Source organism: Trachurus japonicus, chromosome 11, assembly GCF_045865225.1.
Source record: "Trachurus japonicus isolate A0001 chromosome 11, Traja_1.0".
Taxonomy (NCBI): Eukaryota; Metazoa; Chordata; class Actinopteri; order Carangiformes; family Carangidae; genus Trachurus; species Trachurus japonicus.
Window position 1 is genome coordinate 8,484,148 of NC_140917.1, and position 27,169 is coordinate 8,511,316.

General features: G+C 40.4%; 1 protein-coding gene and 2 pseudogenes across 3 annotated transcripts; all 3 read left to right on the forward strand.

The window, feature by feature from the left end:
- Positions 1 to 579: 579 nt before the first annotated feature.
- Positions 580 to 11,427, forward strand: LOC146978135 (immunoglobulin kappa light chain-like). Its single transcript, XM_085790871.1, has 5 exons — positions 580 to 734; positions 830 to 1,146; positions 2,600 to 2,611; positions 9,773 to 9,806; positions 11,050 to 11,427. The coding sequence occupies exons 1-5, from the start codon at positions 647 to 649 to the stop codon at positions 11,370 to 11,372; spliced, it is 774 nt and encodes a 257-aa protein (XP_085646997.1). The 5' UTR covers positions 580 to 646; the 3' UTR covers positions 11,373 to 11,427.
- A 2,271-nt stretch (positions 11,428 to 13,698) lies between these two features.
- Positions 13,699 to 15,293, forward strand: LOC146978136 (Ig kappa-b4 chain C region pseudogene; annotated as a pseudogene). The gene is made up of 2 exons (XR_015037045.1): positions 13,699 to 13,736; positions 14,798 to 15,293. The product of XR_015037045.1 is annotated as an Ig kappa-b4 chain C region pseudogene (transcript).
- Positions 15,294 to 20,654: 5,361 nt separating this feature from the next.
- Positions 20,655 to 24,657, forward strand: LOC146978137 (immunoglobulin kappa light chain pseudogene; annotated as a pseudogene). Its single transcript, XR_015037014.1, has 3 exons — positions 20,655 to 20,761; positions 20,864 to 21,191; positions 24,114 to 24,657. The product of XR_015037014.1 is annotated as an immunoglobulin kappa light chain pseudogene (transcript).
- Positions 24,658 to 27,169: the final 2,512 nt, after the last annotated feature.

Below are 27,169 nucleotides of genomic sequence, written 5' to 3' on the forward strand. Positions count from 1 at the left end.
ACACACACACACACACAAACTAACTTAGAGATTTTACACATGGATGTGCAATTGTATTATTCACTGATCTCCTGTCAACTTTCCAGTATGCCTTCATATGACTTATAAATAGGATTTACGTATTTTTAAAAATTATTATTCAAATGAAAGTACTATACAAATAAAAAAATTAATAAACAACAACCTTAGCCAAATACGCCAAGGTTTACCATATAGTGGAAATCACAACCCCAAATCAAATGTCGTTTCTTCTCCATTTTTTTTTAATCTGAGGGAGTTTAGGTCATGTTGTTTTTATGATTTACTAACCTGAAGTTTTTTTTTTAACCTATAATACCAAATACAAGTGTAATGGCTGCGTTGGCAGAACCGATGCAGGTGGAGTAACTGAAAAAAGGGACAGGAAATGATCGTTAGATGTTACTTAATAAAACCTGTAACTCTGTCATGCTTCTCATATGAATCCCACTTGAAACCAAGCTGTTGCCAGAGTTTCACTGTTGAATAACCACAGTGAATGGTGACATCTTCTGGTCCAGAGCATTTCCATAGAGAGCCACTTTGCATCAGCAGCACCATGCTCCAGTGCTCTGGGAGAGTTTATAGTCCTGAGAGTTGAAGACTGGATGACTGACAGCTGTCCTTCATGACAACACAAGACACAGAAATCCTCCTCATCAAAAACATGACTTTGGTCTCCATCCTCATCTGGACTCTCCTCTGCTTCACTCAGGGTGAGGAAACCATTTTCTGTAATGTGAAAATCATTTGGATTGAAGCTGAGTTTCAATTCAACATCTCATGTCCAATGTTTCTTCTCTCCCTTCAGGGTCTGTTGGACAAAATGTTGTCCTGACTCAGCCAGCGATCAAATCAGTGCAGCTTGGACAAACTGTCTCCATCGACTGTTTAGCCAGTTTACAAGTTGGAACATGTTGTTCTCCCACAAAACACTACCTGGCCTGGTACCATCAGAAGACTGGAGAAGTTCCTAAGCTTTTGATCTACTATGTAGCAGATAGATTTTCTGGAATCTCCTCCAGATACACTGGAAGTGGAGCAGGGAACAGAGTTGACTTCACTCTGACCATCAGTGGAGTCCAGGCTGAAGATACAGGAGTTTACTATTGTCAGGGTGCTCACTATGTCACCAATCAGTGGGTGTTCACACAGTGAAAAAGCGTTGTACAAAAACCTCCCTCAGTCAAAGTGAACTGAAACTGAACTGACTGCTGCAGCTGGAAGATACTGCAGAGACTGATACAGTTCACCGAGGATACACACACACACACACACAGGCTAATAACATTATACATTTTATCACATGGACGTCAACACTGGCCTCCAACTTTCAGTTAATCAATTTAGCATAAAAGTTCAGTTGACATCATATTTCTATGTTTCTATTCACATTCTACTGTTCACCACAATACATTTTCCCCCAATTGCTTACTGTAAACATGGCTGCTCTCTGTCTCCACTACAGTCTGTTATTTTATTTTCACCTTTAATAGTGCACAAGTTCTGTTTCATCAGAAGCTCTTACTAGATCTTTTTGTTATTATTATTATTATTATTATTATTATTATTATTATTAAATCACAAAGGAACAAATGTATGCAGCCACAAAAGGAGAATAACCAAACTAAAACTCACTTCAATCTCTGATGAACAGGTTTTTCTTCAACAATCGCAGTCTGCTGTCATTCTGTTCTCATACCATCATCAAGTCAAAGATGTTGCTCAGTCTGCTCTTTTCCACCTCAACACAATCTTTAACTTCTAGAGGTTTTTACTTTGTTGACTATGTTTACTTGCACTTGAGTTCTGGTTTTATACAGTAACAGCATTTTTAACTGAGAACTGTTGGTGGTGACTGTATCCACCTCTGTTGGTGAGACTCTGATCAGATGGTTAAAATTCTGATGTTTTCACTGATTTCAGCAGAGAAGAGATTGATGGACATGATGAAATAAAACATTTATATTTAAACAGTGATTATCCCATAGTGTTAGCTTGTTGTACTCATAAATGTCTTCAGGAATATACTGTATATATTAACATGTAGACAGTAAATAAAGATTGTGGATGAGGTGTAGGTTTATATGTGTGTCCATGTGTGTGTGTCCTCAGTCAACTGTATCAGTATCTTCCAGCTGCAGCAGTCAGCTCAGTTTCTGTTCACTTTGACTGAGGGAGGTTTTTGTACGACACTTTTTCACTGTGTGGACTGATCCCAACGGTTAGCATCAAATTCTCCCTGACAGTAGTAAACTGCTGCATCTTCAGCCTGGACTCCACTGATGCTCAGAGTGAAGTCAGAGTTTGATCCACTGCCTGAAAAACGACCTGGAATCCCTGATGCTCGAGTGGATGCCCGATAAAAGAGGAGTTTAAATTTTTCTCCATCTCTCTGTTGATACCAGTATTGGTTGTTGTTCAAAACATTCTGACTGGTTCTACATCTGATGGTGACTGAGCCTCCTACAGCAGATCTCACTGCTCCAGGCTGAGTCACTGTGACCTGACCTCTGGACTCTGAGGAGACAGAGACAAAAAGATAAAACAGAGTCATGGTTTTGTGGGCTTCATTTCAGAGGGACAGATGTTGATAGAGGAGTTGGATTCTCTGGACTTTACCTGTGAAGCAGCAGCAGAGGAGAGTCCAGATGAGGACGGAGACCAAAGTCATGTTTTTGATGAGGAGGATTTCTGTGTCTTGTGTTGTCATGAAGGACAGCTGTCAGTCATCCAGTCTTCAACTCTCAGGACTATAAACTCTCCCAGAGCACTGGAGCATGGTGCTGCTGATGCAAAGTGGCTCTCTATGGAAATGCACTGACTGACTCAACTGCACTCTGCAGTATCTATCTCTGTTTCACATGTCCGTTCTCTGAAATGTTTACTCATTTTCTCTAATGTTTTAATTCGAACATTTCCAGAATATAATCATCTGTTCATCAAATTATTTCTGCCTCTATAAAGTGATACATCATCAGCATAGAGAGATAATCAGTGAATCTGCACACTCTCCAGCTCTCTCACTCTGTCTCTCTATAAATTGTTAACATTATACTGTCTGTGTGTGCTGGAGTCTTCTACTGGTTTTGACGTGTTTAATGTTTCACCACGATGAAGGCACTTTGATAATGCATGTTTATTTCATTGTTTATCAGTCCTCAACACCTCATCATGTTGTAACAGGACTGATCATGTTTAAATTAATACAACCTCTGACATTTCAGAAGGCCCAACCCTGGGTTTTTGAGGATCTCTAATATCCATTACATTCAAGTGATTGATCCATTGATAATCAGCATGATGAGACTGATCCCAGTCCCTGTTGGAGTCAGTCAGAGCATTTCCATAGAGAGCCACTTTGCATCAGCAGCACCATGCTCCAGTGCTCTGGGAGAGTTTATAGTCCTGAGAGTTGAAGACTGGATGACTGACAGCTGTCCTTCATGACAACACAAGACACAGAAATCCTCCTCATCAAAAACATGACTTTGGTCTCCGTCCTCATCTGGACTCTCCTCTGCTGCTGCTTCACAGGTAAAGTCCAGAGAATCCAACTCCTCTATCAACATCTGTCCCTCTGAAATGAAGCCCACAAAACCATGACTCTGTTTTATCTTTCTGTCTCTGTGTCCTCAGAGTCCAGAGGTCAGGTCACAGTGACTCAGCCTGGAGCAGTGAGATCTGCTGTAGGAGGCTCAGTCACCATCAGATGTAGAACCAGTCAGAATGTTTATGCTGACAGCAACGGGCCCTGTTTATCCTGGTACCAACAGAGAGATGGAGAAAAACCTAAACTCCTCATTTATCGTGCTTCCAATCGAGCATCAGGGATTCCAGGTCATTTTACAGGCAGTGGATCAAACTCTGACTTCACTCTGAGCATCAGTGGAGTCCAGGCTGAAGATGCAGCAGTTTACTACTGTCAGAGTGCTCACCATATCAACAGCAAGTGGGTGTTCACACAGTGAAAAAGCGTCGTACAAAAACCTCTGTGTGTGTGTCCTCAGTGAACTGTATCAGTCTCTGCAGTATCTTCCAGCTGCAGCAGTCAGTTCAGTTTCTGTTCACTTTGACTGAGGGAGGTTTTTGTCCGACGCTTTTTCACTGTGTGAACACCCACTGACTGTTGATAACATGGAAACTTAGACAGTAGTAAACTGCTGCATCTTCAGCCTGGACTCCACTGATGCTCAGAGTGAAGTCAGAGTTTGATCCACTGCCTGTAAAATGACCTGGAATCCCTGATGCTCGAGTGGAAGTTTAGGTTTTTCTCCGTCTCTCTGTTGGTACCAGGAGAAAAGTTGGTTGTTGCTCCAAACATGAACATCCTGACTGACTCTACATCTGATGGTGACTGAGCCTCCTACAGCAGATCTCACTGCTCCAGGCTGAGTCACTGTGACCTGACCTCTGGACTCTGAGGACACAGAGACAGAAAGATAAAACAGAGTCATGGTTTGGTGGGCTTCATTTCAGAGGGACAGATGTTGATAGAGGAGTTGGATTCTCTGGACTTTACCTGTGAAGCAGCAGCAGAGGAGAGTCCAGATGAGGACGGAGACCAAAGTCATGTTTTTGATGAGGAGGATTTCTGTGTCTTGTGTTGTCATGAAGGACAGCTGTCAGTCATCCAGTCTTCAACTCTCAGGACTATAAACTCTCCCAGAGCACTGGAGCATGGTGCTGCTGATGCAAAGTGGCTCTCTATGGAAATGCTCTGACTGACTCCAGCAGGGACTGGGATCAATTTGATTATCAATGGATCAATGACATTAATGGAATAAAATAATCAAAAACCCAGGAAATGGGCCCTGTAGCAACCCAAAATGACAGGGATCAATCTGATCATGTTGATTGTCAATGGATCAATCAAATGAATGGTATAAATTAATCAAAAACCCAGGAAATGGGCCCTGTAGCAACCCAAAATGTAATAAATGCCAGTAACGTAATAATTTTGGTCATTTTAAATGTAATAAAGCCAATTATATAATAACTTGCCAATAATGTAAAAAATCTTTTGAGCCAATGACGTAATCACTTTTTGCCAATAATAGGTTATTGTAATTTTGGCTGCTTATTATGTTACTGGCCTAGTATTAAAAAAAATTACTAACTGGTCCTGATAATCTAATAATACATAAATATGACTGCAGTTCTTGGAAATAATAGGCTTCTTTGCAGTTTTTGTGCTGTTTGCTAATCAAAAATAGGTATAGTGGATGAAATGGTCGTCATATTTATTAATCTAAGGTATGTACTATCTTGCATCTCTCTCTCTCTCTCTCTCTCTCTCTCTCTCCTTCATTAGGTTTTTTTGTTTAACTTATGCTCTTTCTCCTCTTTAGCCAAATAGATATTCATGTGTGAACAGACAGTTTTTCATGTTTACCATGTATATACCATAAAATCAATTTCTCTTTGAGGATGTTGAGGTGTCAAATGAATCCACCATATTTTGGTATATTTTTCCTGGAAAAACACTTTTATATTTTTAATTTAAGAAAATTGTTAAAACTATTAATTCCTCATCTAAAACTGTATTGAACTGGACTGGCACTATTATACTTTATTTCCAATACAAAAATCTAAACTGCAATTAAGCAATATCACACAAGAGGGAGTGCTGTTGTACTGTATATCAGCACTGGTGTGATTCGATCATCGGTACGAGACCGCAGATAATCACACCAGTATATAAGCCATACATATTACATTATTGGCACCAGTTGTTAAATTGTCAAAAGTTTTTTTTAATCCTAGGCCAATAACGTAACCTGCCAATAAAGGTATCACATTATTGGATCAAAAGGCTTATTGGCAAGTTATTACATCATTGGCTTTATTACATTTAAAATGGCCAAAATTATTACGTTATTGGCAGTTATTACTTTTTGGGTTGTTACAGGCCTTCAGAGATGTCATGAGTTGTACTAATTTAAACATGATCAGTCATGATACAACATGATGTGTTGAGGACAACTCCAGCTGACTGACTCTGTGTGTTTGTTTCCTGCCTCTCTGCTAAAAACTGTTGTTCCTTCATTCTTCTACTCGCTCCTTGTTTCGACCTGTTGAATCATGTGATAATTAATATATTTACCATGACTTCCTCAAAGAGTTACCCATTAAATTAGTTAAATTAAGTACATTTATGTTGTAGTAGTAGGTTTCTTTCATATACTGTATGTGTCTCCTCAGGCTATCAGTCTCTGTATCTTCCAGCTGCAGCAGTCAGTTCAGTTTCTGTTCACTTTGACTGAGGGAGGTTTTTGTACGACGCTTTTTCACTGTGTGAACAACCACTTGCTGTTGATATTGTGTTGACCTTGACAGTAGTAAACTGCTGAATCTTCAGCCTGGACTCCACTGATGCTCAGAGTGAAGTCAGAGTTTGATCCACTGCCTGTAAAATGACCTGGAATCCCTGATGCTCGAGTGGAAGTAAAGTAAATGAGGAGCTTAGGTGTTTCTCCATCTCTCTGTTGGTACCAGGCTAAAACGTGGTTGTTGTTGTAAACATTAACATTGTGACTGGTTCTACATCTGATGGTGACTGAGCCTCCTACAGCAGATCTCACTGCTCCAGGCTGAGTCACTGTGACCTGACCTCTGGACTCTGAGGACACAGAGACAGAAAAATAAAACAGAGTCATGGTTTTGTGGGCTTCATTTCAGAGGGACAGATGTTGATAGAGGAGTTGGATTCTCTGGACTTTACCTGTGAAGCAGCAGCAGAGGAGAGTCCAGATGAGGACGGAGACCAAAGTCATGTTTTTGATGAGGAGGATTTCTGTGTCTTGTGTTGTCATGAAGGACAGCTGTCAGTCATCCAGTCTTCAACTCTCAGGACTATAAACTCTCCCAGAGCACTGGAGCATGGTGCTGCTGATGCAAAGTGGCTCTCTATGGAAATGCTATGGAAAAAAAACCCCCAAAAAACCCAGTATCCACTGAAGACATGCCTGTAACTAAGCATCAGTTTTGTTGTTTGAATGCTTTGAAAGAAATATTGTAAATAAATAACACAACTTTCATCTAAATATATCAAACAGGAATTATTTGATATCGTCAAACACCGATGATACTCTGCTATATATTTCTAATCAATTACCTTGTTCAGCATTTAATGCTTTAGAAGTTGTTGAGTCATAAGGTGACTGGACTTAGCTGAATATTGAACTCCCTCTCAGTGAACTTTGACCTAGATTACTGAGAACATTTACAGATTTCTGTATGGAACGCTTTGATTTAAAATGTTGAAATATATTAATAAAAACTGTTATTCCTTCATCTTTTTACTCACACCTTGTTTACACTTGCTTGAGGAAATCGTGGCTAAATATATTTTTATCACATGACTCAGTAACTTACTTATTAAAGGACATTACAAATACATTTATGTTGTAGTAGTAGGTTGCTTACATATATTTATGTATATATAAAATTGTGTGTGTGTTTGTGTGTGTGTGTGTGTTACGGCCGAAGGGGGTTCGGCCTTGTCTGTGTCTCTCTCCCTGTCCTTGTTCCCTCCACAGCTCCACCCAGGTCTCCTGGTCCGCAGAGTTAAAACCCTGCAGCTGACACTGGAAGGGGGGGCAGTGCTGGGGACTGCTGGGCTTGCCTGCCTCCCATCTCGGCTTTTGTTTGTTTTAGTTAATGTCTACTTGTTTGTATCACTTTTATGTTTTTGTATTAAATCTCCTTTTAGTTAATTTAGTGCCTGTGTGTTTGGGGTCATTGCTTGGGTCCATTGTTATGCCCCTCTGGGCCAACGAAGTTCTGGGGCGTAACAATTGGGGGCTCGTCCGGGATGCAAACAACCATGAGGTGAAGTAAAGGTTTGTAGCTGTTGTGTGATGTAGTAGCCTTCTTTGCAAGATGGTTTGTGATTTTATTGCCTGTCTGTGTTTACTTGAGAGTTTCCTGTAAGGTAGTCGTCGGGCAGAGAGAGACTCTTGCCACTTTGTTATTCTGCCTTTCTTATTTTTGGTGGTGGAACCTGGGTGTGGGTACGTTTTCTGTGTGGCAGTGGACCTTGCCTTGGTCCATTGTTCACTGGCAGAGTTCAATGTTTAAAGAAGCCTCCCGGGAAGCCACTGAAGACTAGATAGTTAACCATATCACAGGGTGTCTCTCCACGTAACTCTTCTCCAGAGTTGCACAGCAGCATAATCACAATCTCTTGTGGGTCGACTCAATCTCTAGTTTCGTCTGGATTCTGTGTGTTAAATAGTAACAGTAACTTCTGGTATGTGACCTTTTGTGTGGTACCTGCACAGTACGTTTGTTGGGTCATTTGGTTGCTGCTTAGGTGTAAGTTGGCAACATTTTGTGTAGCAGTGGCTACTGTGTGACCTCTTTTGTGTTGTGCTGTTGCAGTCCACTCCACGCACAGTCATGGTTTTGTGGGCTTCATTTCAGAGGGACAGATGTTGATAGAGGAGTTGGATTCTCTGGACTTTACCTGTGAAGCAGCAGCAGAGGAGAGTCCAGATGAGGACGGAGACCAAAGTCATGTTTTTGATGAGGAGGATTTCTGTGTCTCGTGTTGTCATCCAGTCTTCAACTCTCAGGACTATAAACTCTCCCAGAGCACTGGAGCATGGTGCTGCTGATGCAAAGTGGCTCTCTATGGAAATGCCTGGACTGACTCCAACAGGGACTGGGATCAATCTCATCATGCTGTTTATCAATGGAGTATATTGATCAGGAATTGTTAATCCCTATTGTTGTTTAGGTTTCATTTGTTTGAGCTTCTTTTACTTCAGGTTATTTTCTCATGTTTTAAAACATTTTTGTAAAATTTAGATCTTTTTTCCCTAATTTAACAAATGGAGCGAAGCATGTAGCATAGTGGCCTACTATGATGGACTGAGGTTGTTGCTTCAGGTGCCCAGGTGGCACAGTGCGAGCCAACTCTTTGTTAATTTCAATTCACCCAATTGTGAAGCACTTCTAAGAAATTTAATGTATCGTTTTATGTGCCGCCTGGATGACTCGGGGAACAGCATTATTGGGGCTTTGACCAGCCCTGATAGGAGCTGCTATAGGTATTCCTCCAGGCTTAGAAAACACTGTTGGGATAGCCTGCTTATGAATTATGTGGAGAATTGATTCTCTGTCTTTGTGTATGTCTTTTTTCTCTCTCTCCTTCTTAAATCTGTTTTAACATGTCTGTTGTTGTTGATATGGACCGCTTGTTGTGTCTGCAATAAAGATTAATATAACATGTGAGTTCAGGCAGCAAACTTGAGCTATGTGCTTCACTTACATGAGATACCTCACACAATCATACACACCCTCCCAATGTGCCAGTCTTTTTAAGATGGGTGACTTACCCACTGTCCTCTTTCCCTGTCCATGACACAGCAGCATTACACAGCTCTACCCTATTTCTGCCCCACCACCACCCCAGCATCCACCTTTAGGCTCTGGGTTAAGATATTCGCTCATCACTCCCATTTACTTTAATGAAATCCTATTCTCTGAAGTGATGAAGTTGGAGCCTTGACGCCAAACTCAAATGCATAATGAAGCTGCAATAAAAATTTTAATTATGACTCTTCAGACTGAAAAATAAAAAATTGACAATTTTATACTCATTGTACTTTGTTGTTGTCATTTTTCACATCAGTTGCCTACAACAGACCAATTCTGGTGAGTTTGTTTGTTTCAGAGTCAGAGAGCCGTGTCTCTACAGTGAGAGGTTTTTGTACGACGGCTCAATGACTTTGTATCACTGTGGTACACGTTCGGTGGAGGAACCAGACTGGATGTTGGAAGTAAGTTAAAATTATATAGTTTTAAGATTTTTTTTTGTTGCTTACTTTTCATTTGTTAGATCTTAGATTGACAAAAAGAAATTGTAGACTTTGCTGTCTGAGTTTTTTTGAATGGTGAAGCTTTCAATTTGTAGACTCAATAAACATTTATTCTTTTCAAAATAAGTAAATAAGTCTCTTTAAATAAATTGTATGTAAAATAAAGTGGATAAACGATAAGGACAGGAATATAAACATTTTATGTCAAAGTTTTACAATGGAAACTTATAGATTAAGTTAAGTGTATCAGAGTCAGAGAGCTGTGTTTCTACAGTGAGAGGTTTTTGTACGACGGCTCAATGACTTTGTATCACTGTGGTGGACTTTTGGTGGAGGAACCAGACTGGATGTTGGAAGTAAGTTAAGATTTTCTTGTTCTATTAATGATATATTCCTGAATTTTTATTTGTTAGATGTTAAAATGACGAAACTAAACTGTTTTTATTCATTTTTTTCAATGTTGAAAATATTTGTTTTAAGAATTCAAAAATGTTCAATTTAAATTATTTATAAAGATTATAAAAAAATAAGGGAAAAATATAATTTCATGAAGAAATCTCGTAGATTTAGATCAGTATAATAAGGTTTTTGTACAATGGCTCAATGGTTTGGTATCACTGTGGTGGCCTTTTGGTGGAGGAACCAGATTGGATGTTGGAAGTAAGTTTCTGCAAAAATGTTTACGAGTTATATGGTAAATCGATATTGTTTAAATTGCAATTCTTTATGTTGGATGGGCATTCGATACTTGTGATACCTTTCATTTTGTGATTCACTGTTTCCAGTGTTGTTCAAATTCATTTCAAGAGTTTGTTCAATGATGAGTGTTTTCCACTTGGGGAACATTTGATGGTTGTCAGATTATTTGATGAATCTGTTTGTGTTTCACCTCAAAATCAAACTCACGTAATATGAAGATTTTATACCTACATTATTACGGAAAATGTATAAATGTTTCTGAAATGAGCTTAATGTATTTCTAGTGTAGTTTGATATGTTTCAGGTCAAACTGTATGATGATTGTCTCTGTGCTGATGTGCATGAGAGGCTTCTTGAAGGGAAGTGAAACAATGTGTGAGTGAGTGACTGGTGGAGCAGAAAAACATCTGACAGAAACTCCTTAAAGGACAAAATCAGCTCTCACACAGTAAAGGTGTCCAAGTGGCTGCTGTTGGATTGACAGTTTATGGTCTGTGTCTCCTAGGTGATACCCGTCCCACCCTGACGGTGCTGCCCCCCTCCAGTGAGGAGCTGCAGCAGCAGGGGAAGGCCACGCTCATGTGCCTGGCCAACAAGGGCTTCCCCTCAGACTGGAGTCTGGTCTGGAAGGTGGACGGCAGCAGCAGCAGCAGCTGGGAGGAGAGCAGGAGCCCCGGGGTGCTGGGGAAGGACGGCCTCTACAGCTGGAGCAGCACCCTGAGGCTCCCTGCAGACCAGTGGAGGAAGCTGGGCTCTGTGACCTGTGAGGCCACCCAGGGCTGCCAGCCTCTGGTCTCAGAGACACTGAGGAGAGACCAGTGTCCTTAGTCCTGAGCTGACTCACTGGGACTCTACTACTGGTTTTACTCTGTTCTCTCTAACACTCTCTCTTTTTCTTTTATTCTCATGTTTTTTCTTTCTCTCTGATGCATTTGACAGTTTTCTCTCATGTTTGTAATTTCACTATTTCTTGAAAAATAAAGAACTTTCCATGAACTACATTTTGATTCTGTCTTTGGTTTTTATAACATAAACAGAATATAATACGTTCTCAGTGAAATGAAACGCCTCTTGATTGATCCCTCCACTGATTTGTATACAAAAATATTTGTTTGTTCCAAATGTGTGTTTATTATTGATTTTTTTTCTTTTACTTTTTATATTTTTCAATTAATACATTAGTAGCCTTGAAATGAAACAGGACTGGTATAATACTTTTTTTTTTCCGCAGAGAGAAATGTGCCAAGTCTCTTTGGGGAAAGACAAAATAAAGTTGGTTATCATCAGTGTAGAGTGATATCCACTAAGTCTTCACTCACTTGCAGGTCTCAGTGTGGCTCTCTTTTTAACAGGGCCACCAGTTCAACAGTGCTACTCTTTTCAATATTTGATGAAGGAAAATAAGATATTTAAAGTAATATCATCTGTAAAATGATCTGATCTGATCTGTAAAAAGAAAAAAAGGTGCAATCCTTGGCCCCGTTTACTTTACATTTTATTTATTGCTATGATTAATTTCTCTACCAGTAATAGATGTTCGATTAGAAAGTCTCAGACATGGTTCAGACACATTATATTCATGAAAGTGCCAGTGTTTCTACTACAGAAAAAAACTTGTGCCATTGTAGATATGAGGCTTCAGTGTACAGAGCATTTTACACAGTCGTTGGACATTGTTGTAAGATTAAATCAGGTGTACTATGTGTGGATGTTACTGGAGGGAGCCAACTCTACTGAATGTAGTTGTCATGTTAATGGTCTGACTGGGCTTCTTCACTGGAACTGTGTGTGTGTGTCCTCAGTGAACTGTATCAGTCTCTGCAGTATCTTCCAGCTGCAGCAGTCAGTTCAGTTTCTGTTCACTTTGACTGAAGGAGGTTTTTGTACGACGCTTTTTCACTGTGTGAACACCCACTTGCTGTTGATGTAGTGTTGACTCTTACAGTAGTAAACTGCTGCATCTTCAGCCTGGACTCCACTGATGCTCAGAGCGAAGTCAGAGTTTGATCCACTGCCTGTAAAATGACCTGGAATCCCTGATGCTCGAGTGGAAGCGTAGTAAATGAGGAGTTTAGGTTTTTCTCCATCTCTCTGTTGGTACCAGTGGAAATGGTGTAAGTTGTTGTTATAAACATTCTGACTGACTCTACATCTGATGGTGACTGAGCCTCCTACAGCAGATCTCACTGCTCCAGGCTGAGTCACTGTGACCTGACCTCTGGACTCTGAGGACACAGAGACAGAAAGATAAAACAGAGTCATGGTTTTGTGGGCTTCATTTCAGAGGGACAGATGTTGATAGAGGAGTTGGATTCTCTGGACTTTACCTGTGAAGCAGCAGCAGAGGAGAGTCCAGATGAGGACGGAGACCAAAGTCATGTTTTTGATGAGGAGGATTTCTGTGTCTTGTGTTGTCATGAAGGACAGCTGTCAGTCATCCAGTCTTCAACTCTCAGGACTATAAACTCTCCCAGAGCACTGGAGCATGGTGCTGCTGATGCAAAGTGGCTCTCTATGGAAATGCTCTGACTGACTCCAACAGGGACTGGGATCAATCTCATCATGCTGATTATCAATGGATCAATCACGTGATCAGAGTATTGATCAGGAAGTGCTAATTCTTATAGATTCATGTGTTTGAGCTTCTTTTATGCCAAATATATTTTCCCATAATCAATTATCAAATGTAATTATTCATCCCTTTTTTTTTTTGCAAAATCTTGATATTTCTTTCCTTAGAAATAAGAAATGAAATATATATTAAAAATCCTAATCCTACTGTGCACATCAGCTGTGAAAACAATTCAAACCAACTAATTCTGGTGAGTTTGTTTGTTTCAGAGTCAGAGAGCCGTGTCTTTACAGTGAGAGGTTTTTGTACGACGGCTCAATGACTTTGTATCACTGTGGTACACGTTCGGTGGAGGAACCAGACTGGATGTTGGAAGTAAGTAAAGATTTTATTGTTTTAAGAATTATTTTTGCTTAATTTTTATTAGATCCTAAATTAACAAAAAGAAATAGCAAATTGTAGAACATTTTATGTCAAAGTTTTACAATGCAAACTTATAGATTAAGTGTATAAGAGTCAGAGAGCCGTGTTTCTACAGTGAGAGGTTTTTGTACGACGGCTCAATGACTTTGTATCACTGTGGTGGACTTTTGGTGGAGGAACCAGACTGGATGTTGGAAGTAAGTTAAGATTTTCTAGTTCTATTAATGATATATTCCTGAATTTTTATTTGTTAGATGTTAAAATGACGAAACTAAATTTATAACTGTGTTTTTATTCATTTTTTTCATTATTGAAAATATTTGTCTTAAGAATTCAAAAATGTTCAATTCAAATTATTCATAAAGATTATAAAAAATAAGGGGAAAATATAATTTCATGATGAAATCTTGTAGATTTAGATCAGTATAATAAGGTTTTTGTACGATGGCTCAATGGCTTGGTATCACTGTGGTGGACTTTTGGTGGAGGAACCAGATTGGACGTTGGAAGTGAGTCTCTGCAAAAATATTTAAGAGTTATATGGTAAATTGATATCTTTTAAATTGCAGTTCTTTATGTTTTGGCAGATAAAAATGATTTTGTTTTATTAATTGAATTTTTGTATTTGTGTTTTCTTTTCTGCTACTTGATCATGGAGTTTAATGCAGGGGTGCTTTTCTAAACTTTTCTTTTCTCGTGCCTGTCATGATTGAATTGAATTTGAACTTTAGAAATGGTCAAAAGTCATTAGATTTTTTAATAAATTCTAAAAAAAAAAAACATTTCAAACTTATCTTACGATCTGAAAAAGGTAAATTCGGATTCATTTTCTGTAGATGAGCATTTGATACATTTTGTGATTCACTGTTTCCAGTGTTGTTTAAATTCATTTCAAGAGTTTGTTCAATGATGAGTGTTTTCTACTCAGGGAACATTTGATAGTTGTCAGATTATTTGATGAATCTGTTTGTGTTTCACCTGAAAATCAAACTCACGTAATGTGAAGATTTTATACCTACATTACTACGGAAAATGTATAAATGTTGCTGTGTTTCAGGTCAAACTGTATGATGATTGTCTCTGTGCTGATGTGCATGAGAGGCTTCTTGGAGGGAAGTGAAACAATGTGTGAGTGAGTGACTGGTGGAGCAGAAAAACATCTGACAGAAACTCCTTAAAGGACTAAACCAGCTCTCACACAGTAAAGGTGTCCAAGTGGCTGCTGTTGGATTGACAGTTTATGGTCTGTGTCTCCTAGGTGATACCCGTCCCACCCTGACGGTGCTGCCCCCCTCCAGTGAGGAGCTGCAGCAGCAGGGGAAGGCCACGCTCATGTGCCTGGCCAACAAGGGCTTCCCCTCAGACTGGAGTCTGGTCTGGAAGGTGGACGGCAGCAGCAGCAGCAGCAGCTGGGAGGAGAGCAGGAGCCCCGTGGTGCTGGGGAAGGACGGCCTCTACAGCTGGAGCAGCACCCTGAGGCTCCCTGCAGACCAGTGGAGGAAGCTGGGCTCTGTGACCTGTGAGGCCACCCAGGGCTGCCAGCCTCTGGTCTCAGAGACACTGAGGAGAGACCAGTGTCCTTAGTCCTGAGCTGACTCACTGGGACTGTCGTCCTTGTTTTACTCTGTTCTCTCTAACACTCTCTCTTTTTCTTTTATTCTCATGTTTTTTCTTTCTCTCTGATGCATTTGACAGTTTTCTCTCATGTTTGTAATTTCACTATTTCTTGAAAAATAAAGAACTTTCCATGAAGTACATTTTGATTCTGTCTTTGGTTTTTATAACATCAACAGAATATAATACGTACTCAGTGAAATGAAACGCCTCTTGATTGATCCCTCCACTGATTTGTATACACAACATATTTGTTTGTTCCAAATGTGTGTTTATTATTGATTTTTTTTCTTTTACTTTTTATGTATTTCAATTAATACATTGGTAGCCTTGAAATGAAACAGGACTGGTCAACTACTTTATTTTTTTCGGCAGAGAGAAATGTGCCAAGTCTCTTCGGGGAAACACAAAATAAAGTTGGTTATCATCAGCATAGAGTGATATCCACTAAGTCTTCACTCACTTGCAGCTCTCAGTGTGGCTCTCTTTTTAACAGGGCCACCAGTTCAACAGTGCTACTTTTTTCAATATTTGATGAAGGAAAATAAGATATTTAAAGGCAAGGGCAAGGCAAGGCAATTTTATTTGTATAGCCCGTTTTTACAAACAATTTGCCTCAAAGGGCTTTACATGGCATCACAACAACATCCTCTGCCCTTAGATTAGAAGTAATATCATCTGAAAAAAAAGAAGAAAAAAAAAGAAAAAATGGAGCTGTCCTCAACACATCATGCTGTGTCCTCCTCACTGCTGGAACAACTGACTCATTCAATCATACTGATGGAGATTGATTAAAACTCTGGGATTTGTTGTCATATAAAGCAGCCACTGGTACTGTTGACTCGTGTAGTAATATATTAACAGCACATGTTCCTCATGTTCCTTCATCAAATTTACTTCTGGAGTTCCGCAAGGTGCAATCCTCGGCCCCCTTTACTTTATATTTTATTAATTGCTATGATTCATTTCTCTACCAGTAGTAGATGTTAGATCAGAAAGTCTCAGACATGTTTCAGACACATTATATTCATGAAAGTGCCAGTGTTTCTATTACAGAAAACACTTGTGCCATTGTAGATATGAGGCTTCAGTGTACAGAGCCTTTTACACAGTCGTTGGACATTGTTGTAAGATTAGATCAGGTTCTTCACTGGAACTGTGTGTGTGTGTGTGTGTGTGTGTGTGTGTGTGTGTGTGTGTGTGTGTGTGTTTGTGTGTGTGTACTCAGTGAACTGTATCAGTCTCTGCAGTATCTTCCAGCTGCAGCAGTCAGTTCAGTTTCTGTTCTGTTTGACTGAGGGAGGTTTTTGTACAACGCTTTTTCACTGTGTGAACACATACTGACTGTTGATGTAGTGAGCACCCTGACAGTAGTAAACTGCTGCATCTTCAGCCTGGACTCCACTGATGCTCAGAGTGAAGTCAGAGTTTGATCCACTGCCAGAAAAATGACCTGGAATCCCTGATGCTCGAGTGGTAGCAAAGTAAATGAGGAGTTTAGGTTTTTCTCCATCTCTCTGTTGGTACCAGGAGAAAAGTTGGTTGTTGCTCCAAACGCGAACATTCTGACTGGTTCTACATCTGATGGTGACTGAGCCTCCTACAGCAGATCTCACTGCTCCAGGCTGAGTCACTGTGACCTGACCTTTGGACTCTGAGGACACAGAGACAGAAAGATAAAACAGAGTCATGGTTTTGTGGGCTTCATTTCAGAGGGACAGATGTTGATAGAGGAGTTGGATTCTCTGGACTTTACCTGTGAAGCAGCAGCAGAGGAGAGTCCAGATGAGGACGGAGACCAAAGTCATGTTTTTGATGAGGAGGATTTCTGTGTCTTGTGTTGTCATGAAGGACAGCTGTCAGTCATCCAGTCTTCAACTCTCAGGACTATAAACTCTCCCAGAGCACTGGAGCATGGTGCTGCTGATGCAAAGTGGCTCTCTATGGAAATGCTCTGACTGACTCCAACAGGGACTGGGATCAGTTTGATTATCACTGAATCAATGACATTAATGGAATAAATATTAGAAACCGTCAAAAACCCAGGGTTGGGCCTTCTGAAATGTCAGAGGTTGTATTAATTTAAACATGGTCAGTCCTGATACAACATGATGAAGTGTTGAGAACTGATAAAACACTGAAATTAATGTGTGTTATGAAAGTGAATTTATTGTGATGAAACATTAAACAAGTCAACATCAGTAGAAGTCTCCAGCACTATTGACACAGACAGTATAATTTTGACAATTTCTAGACAGGCAGAGTGAGAGAGCTGGAGAGTGTGCAGATTCACTGATTATCTCTCTATGCTGATGATGCATGACTTTATATTTCTGGAATAATTTGATTAACAGATGATTATTTTCTGGAAATGGTAAAATTACAAATGTTAGAGAAAATGAACAAACATGCGAGAGAAAAAGACAGAACTAAGAGCTGAGAGCAGAATGAGAAGAGTTAGTCAGTCAGAGCATTTCCATAGAGCCACTTTGCATCAGCAGCACAATGCTCCAGTGCTCTGGGAGAGTTTATAGTCCTGAGAGTTGAAGACTGGATGACTGACAGCTGTCCTTCATGACAACACAAGACACAGAAATCCTCCTCATCAAAAACATGACTTTGGTCTCCGTCCTCATCTGGACTCTCCTCTGCTGCTGCTTCACAGGTAAAGTCCAGAGAATCCAACTCCTCTATCAACATCTGTCCCTCTGAAATGAAGCCCACAAAACCATGACTCTGTTTTATCTTTCTGTCTCTGTGTCCTCAGAGTCCAGAGGTCAGGTCACACTGACTCAGCCTGGAGCAGTGAGATCTGCTGTAGGAGGCTCAGTCACCATCAGATGTAGAGTCAGTCAGAATGTTTATGCTGACAGCAACGGGCACCATTTAGCCTGGTACCAACAGAGAGATGGAGAAAAACATAAACTCCTCATTTATCGTGCTTCCACTCGAGCATCAGGGATTCCAGGTCGTTTTACAGGCAGTGGATCAAACTCTGACTTCACTCTGAGCATCAGTGGAGTCCAGGCCGAAGATGCAGCAGTTTACAACTGTCAGAGTTATCACAGTGGTCCTGTGTTCACACAGTGAAAAAGCGTCGTACAAAAACTTCCCTCAGTCAAAGTGAACAGAAACTGAACTGACTGCTGCAGCTGGAAGATACTGCAGAGACTGATACAGTTCACCGAGGACACACACACACACACACACACTGTTACGCCCCAGAACTTCGTTGGCCCAGCAGTCCCCAGCACTGCCCCCCCTTCCAGTGTCAGCTGCAGGGTTTTAACTCTGCGGACCAGGTGAGCCTCGTTTGGCTGATTGAGACCTGGGTGGAGCTGTGGAGGGAACAAGGACAGGGAGAGAGACACAGACAAGGCCGAACCCCCTTCGGCCGTAACACCCCCCCCCCCCCACCCCCCTTAAGACAATGAATAATATTTTTCTAAAAATACCATACCATTTATTCATTGCAACATTGTACACAAAAGGGACGACTGAACCTGGCCTCAACTCAAACAAAAATACACAAAAAAACACATCAGAAAGTAAACCCTGGGACTGCTGTCAGGACAAACGAAAATTAAGGTTAATTACTTAGACGATACTGCAGGTGACCAAACAAAATCGAGTGCAGCCACAAACTAATGGGTCACACAAAGTAGTTGCTATCTAGCGACACACAAAGACCCAAACAAAAAAAGTGAACTGCCACTGCGACGACACAAAATGGCCACCAAGCAGTCTGCCATTAACCAACAGACACAGACCTTATAATTCACCAAGTCAACTCCATCACTCAAAGATCCACTGATCTATGGAGTGACAAACACAAGGCCCAACAAAGCCACAACTAAGCAACCAGTAACACACAAGTGACTCAACTGAAAGTGGACTGCAACAGCACAACACAAAAGAGGTCACACAGTAGCCACTGCTACACAAAATGTTGCCAACTTACACCTAAGCTGCAACCAAACGACCCAACGAACGTACTGTGCAGGTACCACACAAAAAGTCACATACCAGATGTTACTGTTACTATTTAACACAAAGAATCCAGATGAAACTAGAGGTAGAGTCGACCCACAAGAGATTGTGATTATGCTGCTGTGCAACTCTGGAGAAAAGTGACGTGGAGAGACACCCTGTGATATGGTTAACTATCTAGTCTTCAGTGGCTTCCCAGGAGGCTTCTTTAAACGTTGAACTCTGCCAGTGAACAATGGACCAAGGCAAGGTCCACTGCCACACAGAAAACGTACCCACACCCAGGTTTCACCACCAAAAATAAGAAAGGCAAAATAACAAAGTGGCAAGAGTCTCTCTCTGCCCGACGACTACCTTACAGGGAACTTTCAAGTAAACACAGACAGGCAATAAAATCACAAACCATCTTGCAAAGAAGACTTCTACATCACACAACAGCTACAAACCTTTACTTCACCTCATGGTTGTTCGCATCCCGGACGAGCCCCCAATTGTTACGCCCCAGAACGTCGTTGGCCCAGAGGGGCATAACAATGGACCCAAGCAATGACCCCAAACACACAGGCACTAAATTAACTAAAAGGAGATTTAATACAAAAACATAAAAGCGATACAAACAAGTACACATCAACTAAAACAAACAAAAGCCAATATGGGAGGCAGGCAAGCCCAGCAGTCCCCAGCACTGCCCCCCTTCCAGTGTCTGCTGCAGGGTTTTAACTCTGCGGACCAGGAGACCTGGGTGGAGCTGTGGAGGGAACAAGGACAGGGAGAGAGACACAGACAAGGCCGAACCCCCTTCGGCCGTAACACACACACACACACACGCACGCACGCACGCACGCACGCACGCACGCACGCACACACGCACACACACACACACACACACACACACACACACACACACTTTTATATATACATAAATATATGAAAGCAAACTACTACTACAACATAAATGTATTTGTAATGTCCTTTAATAAGTAAGTTACTGAGTCATGTGATAAAAATATAGTTAGCCACGTTTTCCTAAAGCAAGTGTAAGCAAGGTGTGAGTACAAAGATGAAGGAATAACAGTTTTTATAAATATATGTCAATATTTTAAATCAAAGCGTTCCATACAGAAATCTGTAATTGTTCTCAGTAATCTAGGACAAAGTTCACTGAGAGGGACTCAACAACTTCTAAAGCATTAAATGCTGAACAAGGTAATTGATTAGAAATATATAGCAGAGTATCATCGGTATATGACGATATCAAATAATTCCTGTTTGATATTTTTAGATGAAAGTTGTGTTATTTATTTACAATATTTCTCTCAAAGCACTCAAACAACAAAATGGATGTTTAGTTACAGGCATGTCTTCAGTGGATAGCTACTGGGTTTTTTTTTTGGGGGGGGGGGGGGGGGGGGGTTTCCATAGCATTTCCATAGAGAACCACTTTGCATCAGCAGCACCATGCTCCAGTGCTCTGGGAGAGTTTATAGTCCTGAGAGTTGAAGACTGGATGGCTGACAGCTGTCCTTCATGACAACACAAGACACAGAAATCCTCCTCATCAAAAACATGACTTTGGTCTCCGTCCTCATCTGGACTCTCCTCTGCTGCTGCTTCACAGGTAAAGTCCAGAGAATCCAACTCCTCTATCAACATCTGTCCCTCTGAAATGAAGCCCACAAAACCATGACTCTGTTTTGTCTTTCTGTCTCTGTTTCCTCAGAGTCCAGAGGTCAGGTCACAGTGACTCAGCCTGGAGCAGTGAGATCTGCTGTAGGAGGCTCAGTCACCATCAACTGTAGGGTCAGTCAGGATGTTCATGTTTGGAGAAACAACCACATTTTAGCCTGGTACCAACAGAGAGATGGAGAAAAACCTAAACTCCTCATTTACTTTGCTTCCACTCGAGCATCAGGGATTCCAGGTCGTTTTACAGGCAGTGGATCAAACTCTGACTTCACTCTGAGCATCAGTGGAGTCCAGGCCGAAGATGCAGCAGTTTACTACTGTCAGAGTGCTCACAATATCAACAGCAAGTGGTTGTTCACACAGTGAAAAAGCGTCGAACAAAAACCTCCCTGTGTGTGTGTGTGTCCTCAGTGAACTGTATCAGTCTCTGTAATATCTTCCAGCTGCAGCAGTCAGTTCAGTTTCTGTTCACTTTGACTGAGGGAGGTTTTTGTATGATGCTTTTTTCACTGTGTGAACACATACTGACTGCTGTAATAGAATTCACCCTGACAGTAGTAAACTGCTGCATCTTCAGCCTGGACTCCACTGATGCTCAGAGCGAAGTCAGAGTTTGATCCACTGCCTGTAAAACAATCTGGAATCCCTGATGCTCGAGTGGAAGTGGAGTAAATGAGGAGTTTGGGTTTTTCTCCATCTCTCTGTTGGTACCAGGATAAACGGTAGCTGTAAACATCCTGACTGGTTCTACATCTGATGGTGACTGAGCCTCCTACAGCAGATCTCACTGCTCCAGGCTGAGTCACTGTGACCTGACCTCTGGACTCTGAGGACACAGAGACAGAAAGATAAAACAGAGTCATGGTTTTGTGGGCTTCATTTCAGAGGGACAGATGTTGATAGAGGAGTTGGATTCTCTGGACTTTACCTGTGAAGCAGCAGCAGAGGAGAGTCCAGATGAGGACGGAGACCAAAGTCATGTTTTTGATGAGGAGGATTTCTGTGTCTTGTGTTGTCATGAAGGACAGCTGTCAGTCATCCAGTCTTCAACTCTCAGGACTATAAACTCTCCCAGAGCACTGGAGCATGGTGCTGCTGATGCAAAGTGGCTCTCTATGGAAATGCTCTGACTGACTCCACCAGGGACTGGGACCAATCTGATCATGCTGTTTATCAATGGAGTATATTGATCAGGAATTGTTAATTCCTATTTGTAATGTTGTTTAGGTTTCATTTGTTTGAGCTTGTTTTACTTCAGGTATATTTTCTCATGTCTTAAAACATTTTTGTAAAATTTAGATATTTTTTCCCTAATTTAACAAATGTGAACTAGTTCAGGCAGCAAACTTGAGCTGCGCTGCTTCACTCACATGACATAACTCACACAATCATACACAGCCTCCCAATTTGGGATGGGTGACTTACCCATTGTCCTCTTTCCCTGTCCATGACACAGCAGCATTACACAGCTCTACCCTATTTCTGCCCCACCACCACCCCAGCATCCACCTCTAGGCTCCGGGTTAAGATATTCGCTCATCACTCCCATTTACTTTAATGAAATCCTATTCTCTGAAGTGATGAAGTTGGAGTCTTGACGCCAAACTCAAATGCATAATGAAGCTGCAATAAACATTTTAATCATGACTTTTCATTTGTACTCATTGTACTGTGTTGTTGTCATTTTTCACATCAGTTGCCTACAACAGACCAATTCTGGTGAGTTTGTTTGTTTCAGAGTCACAGAGCCGTGTCTCTACAGTGAGAGGTTTTTATACGACGGCTCAATGACTTTGTATCACTGTGGTACACGTTCGGTGGAGGAACCAGACTGGATGTTGGAAGTAAGTTAAAATTATATAGTTTAAAGAATTTTTTTTTTGCTTACTTTTCATTTGTTAGATCCTAGACTGAGAAAAATAAATTGTAGACTTTTTTTTAGAATGGTGATACTTTAAAATTTTTGACTCAAAAAACATTTATTCTTTTCAAAATAAGTAAATAAGTCTCTTTAAATAAATTGTATGTAAAATAAAGTGGATAAACGATAAGGACAGGAATATAAAATTTTTATGTCAAAGTTTTACAATGGAAACTTATAGATTAAGTTAAGTGTATCAGAGTCAGAGAGCCGTGTCTCTACAGTGAGAGGTTTTTGTACGAGGGCTCAATGACTTTGTATCACTGTGGTGGACTTTTGGTGGAGGAACCAGACTGGATGTTGGAAGTAAGTTAAGATTTTCTAGTTCTATTAATGATATATTCCTGAATTTTTATTTGTTAGATGTTAAAATGACGAAACTGAATTATGAACTGTGTTTTTATTCATTCTTTACAAAATTGAAAATATTTGTTTTAAGAATTCAAAAATGTTCAATTTAAATTATTTATAAAGATTATAAAAAATAAGGGAAAAATATAATTTCATGATGAAATCTTGTAGATTTAGATCAGTATAATAAGGTTTTTGTACGATGGCTCAATGGCTTGGTATCACTGTGGTGGCCTTTTGGTGGAGGAACCAGATTGGATGTTGGAAGTAAGTTTCTGCAAAAATATTTACGAGTTATATGGTAAATCGATATCTTTCAAATTGCAATTCTTTATGTTTTTGCAGATAAAAATGATTTTGTTTTATTAATTGAATTTTTGTATTTGTGTTTTCATTTCTGCTTCTTAATCATGGAGTTAAATGCAGGGGTGCTTTTCTAAACTTTTCTTTTCTCGTGCCTGTCATGATTGAATTGAATTTGAACTTTAGAAATGATCAAAAGTCATTTGATTTTTAATGAATTTTGAAAAAAAAAAGAATACACTTCAAACTTACCTTACAATCTGAAAAAGGTAAATCCGGATTCATTTTCTGTAGATGAGCATTTGATACTTGTGATACTTTTCATTTTGTGATTCACTGATTCCAGTGTTGTTTAAATTCATTTCAAGAGTTTGTTCAATGATGAGTGTTTTCCACTCGGGGAACATTTGATGGTTGTCAGATTATTTGATGAATCTGTTTGTGTTTAACCTGAAAATCAAACTCACGTAATGTGAAGATTTTATACCTACATTACTACGGAAAATGTATAAATGTTTCTGAAATGAACTTAATGTATTTCTAGTGTAGTTTGATATGTTTCAGCTTAAATTGTATGATGATTGTCTCTGTGCTGATGTGCATGAGAGGCTTCTTAAAGGGAAGTGAAACAATGTGTGAGTGAGTGACTGGTGGAGCCGAAAAACATCTGACAGAAACTCCTTAAAGGACAAATCCAGATCTCACACAGTAAAGGTGTCCAAGTGGCTGCTGTTGGATTGACAGTTTATGGTCTGTGTCTCCTAGGTGATACCCGTCCCACCCTGACGGTGCTGCCCCCCTCCAGTGAGGAGCTGCAGCAGCAGGGGAAGGCCACGCTCATGTGCCTGGCCAACAAGGGCTTCCCCTCAGACTGGAGTCTGGTCTGGAAGGTGGACGGCAGCAGCAGCAGCAGCTGGGAGGAGAGCAGGAGCCCCGTGGTGCTGGGGAAGGACGGCCTCTACAGCTGGAGCAGCACCCTGAGGCTCCCTGCAGACCAGTGGAGGAAGCTGGGCTCTGTGACCTGTGAGGCCACCCAGGGCTCCCAGACTCTGGTCTCAGAGACTCTGAGGAGAGACCAGTGTCCTTAGTCCTCAGCTGACTCACTGGGACTCTCATACTGGTTTTACTCTGTTCTCTCTAACACTCTCTCTTTTTCTTTTATTCTCATGTTTTTTCTTTCTCTCTGATGCATTTGACAGTTTTCTCTCATGTTTGTAATTTCACTATTTCTTGAAAAATAAAGAACTTTCCATGAAGTACATTTTGATTCAGTCTTTGGTTTTTATGACATCAACAGAATATAATACGTTCTCAGTGAAATGAAACGCCTCTTGATTGATCCCTCCACTGATTTGTATATACAAAATATTTGGTTGTTCCAAATGTGTGTTTATTATTGATTTTTTTTCTTTTACTTTTTATATTTTTCAATTAATACATTGGTAGCCTTAAAATAAAACAGGACTGGTCAACTACTTTTCTTTTCTTTTCTTTTCGGCAGAGAGAAATGTGCCAAGTCTCTTTGGGGAAACACAAAATAAAGTTGGTTATCATCAGCATAGAGTGATATCCACTAAGTCTTCACTCACTTGCAGGTCTCAGTGTGGCTCTCTTTTTAACAGGGCCACCAGTTCAACAGTGCTACTTTTTCAATATTTGATGAAGGAAAATAAGATATTTAAAGGCAAGGGCAAGGCAAGGCAATTTTATTTGTATAGCCCGTTTTTACAAACAGTTTGTCTCAAAGGGCTTTACATGGCATCACAACAACATCCTCTGCCCTTAGATTAGAAGTAATATCATCTGAAAAAAAAGAAAAAAAAAAGAAAAAATGGAGCTGTCCTCAACACATCATGCTGTGTCCTCCTCACTGCTGGAACAACTGACTCATTCAATCATACTGATGGAGATTGATTAAAACTCTGGGATTTGTTGTCATATAAAGCAGCCACTGGTACTGTTGACTCGTGTAGTAATATATTAACAGCACATGTTCCTCATGTCTCACAGTGTTAATCAGTCATCACCTGTCTAATTATTTTTTCCTCACTTGCTAAATACCCATCTGTTATGATCAAATTTACTTCTGGAGTTCCGCAAGGTGCAATCTTCGGCCCCCTTTACTTTACATTTTATTTATTGCTATAATTCATTTCTCTAGTCTCAGACATGTTTCAGACACATTATATTCATGAAAGTGCCAGTGTTTCTTCAGTGTAGAGAGCCATTTACACAGTCGTTGGACATTGTTGTAAGATTGAATCAGGTGTATCTGTGGATGTTACTGGAGGGAGCCAACATGTTAATGGTCTGACTGGGCTTATTCACTGGAACTGTGTGTGTGTGTGTGTGTGTGTGTGTGTGTGTGTGTGTGTGTGTGTGTGTGTCCTCAGTGAACTGTATCAGTCTCTGCAGTATCTTCCAGCTGCAACAGTCAGGTCAGTTTCTGTTCACTTTGACTGAGGGAGGTTTTTGTACGACGCTTTTTCATTGTGTGAACACATGCTTACTGTTGATGTAGTGTTCACTCTTACAATAGTAAACTGCTGCATCTTCAGCCTGGACTCCACTGATGCTCAGAGTGAATTCAGAATTTGATCCACTGCCTGTAAAATGACCTGGAATCCCTGATACTCGAGTGGAAGCACCGTAAATGAGGAGTTTAGGTTTTTCTCCATCTCTCTGTTGGTACCAGGAGAAAAGTTGGTTGTTGTTGTAAACATGAACATTCTGACTGACTCTACAGTTGATGGTGACTGAGCCTCCTACAGCAGATCTCACTGCTCCAGGCTGAGTCACTGTGTATTGACCTCTGGACTCTGAGGACACAGAGACAGAAAGATAAAACAGAGTCATGGTTTTGTGGGCTTCATTTCAGAGGGACAGATGTTGATAGAGGAGTTGGATTCTCTGGACTTTACCTGTGAAGCAGCAGCAGAGGAGAGTCCAGATGAGGACGGAGACCAAAGTCATGTTTTTGATGAGGAGGATTTCTGTGTCTTGTGTTGTCATGAAGGACAGCTGTCAGTCATCCAGTCTTCAACTCTCAGGACTATAAACTCTCCCAGAGCACTGGAGCATGGTGCTGCTGATGCAAAGTGGCTCTCTATGGAAATGCTCTGACTGACTCCAGCAGGGACTGGGATCAATCTGACCATGCTGATTGTCAATGGATCAATCAAATTAATGGTATAAAATAATCAAAAACCCAGGTTAGGGGCCCTGTAGCAACCCAAAATGTAATAAATGCCAGTAACGTAATAATTTTGGCCATTTTAAATGTAATAAAGCCAATAATATAATAACTTGCCAATAATGTAAAAAATCTTTTGAGCCAATAACGTAATCACTTTTTGCCAATAATAGGTTATTGTAATTTTGGCTGCTTATTATGTTACTGGCCTAGTATTAAAAAAATGTACTAACTGGTCCTGATAATCTAATAATACATAAATATGACTGCAGTTCTTGGAAATAATAGGCTTCTTTGCAGTTTTTGTTCTGTTTGCTAATCAAAAATAGGTATAGTGGATGACATGGTCGTCATATTTATTCATCTAAGGTATGTACTATCTTGCATCTCTCTCTCTCTCTCTCCTTCATTAGGTTTTTTTGTTTAACTTTGTGCTCTTTCTCCTCTTTAGCCAAATAGATATTCATGTGTGAACAGACAGTTTTTCATGTTTACCATGTATATACCATAAAATCAATTTCTCTTTGAGGATGTTGAGGTGTCAAATGAATCCACCATGTTTTGGTATATTT

Excerpts from the sequence above, each read along its gene's own strand:
- LOC146978135 (XM_085790871.1), top strand. The coding sequence starts at position 647 with ATGACAACACAAGACACAGAAATCCTCCTCATCAAAAACATGACTTTG. Across the intron at positions 735-829 it reads TCTCCTCTGCTTCACTCAGG|GGTCTGTTGGACAAAATGTT; the intron begins GTGAGGAAACCA and ends CTCTCCCTTCAG. Across the intron at positions 9,807-11,049 it reads AACCAGACTGGATGTTGGAA|GTGATACCCGTCCCACCCTG; the intron begins GTAAGTTAAAAT and ends TGTGTCTCCTAG.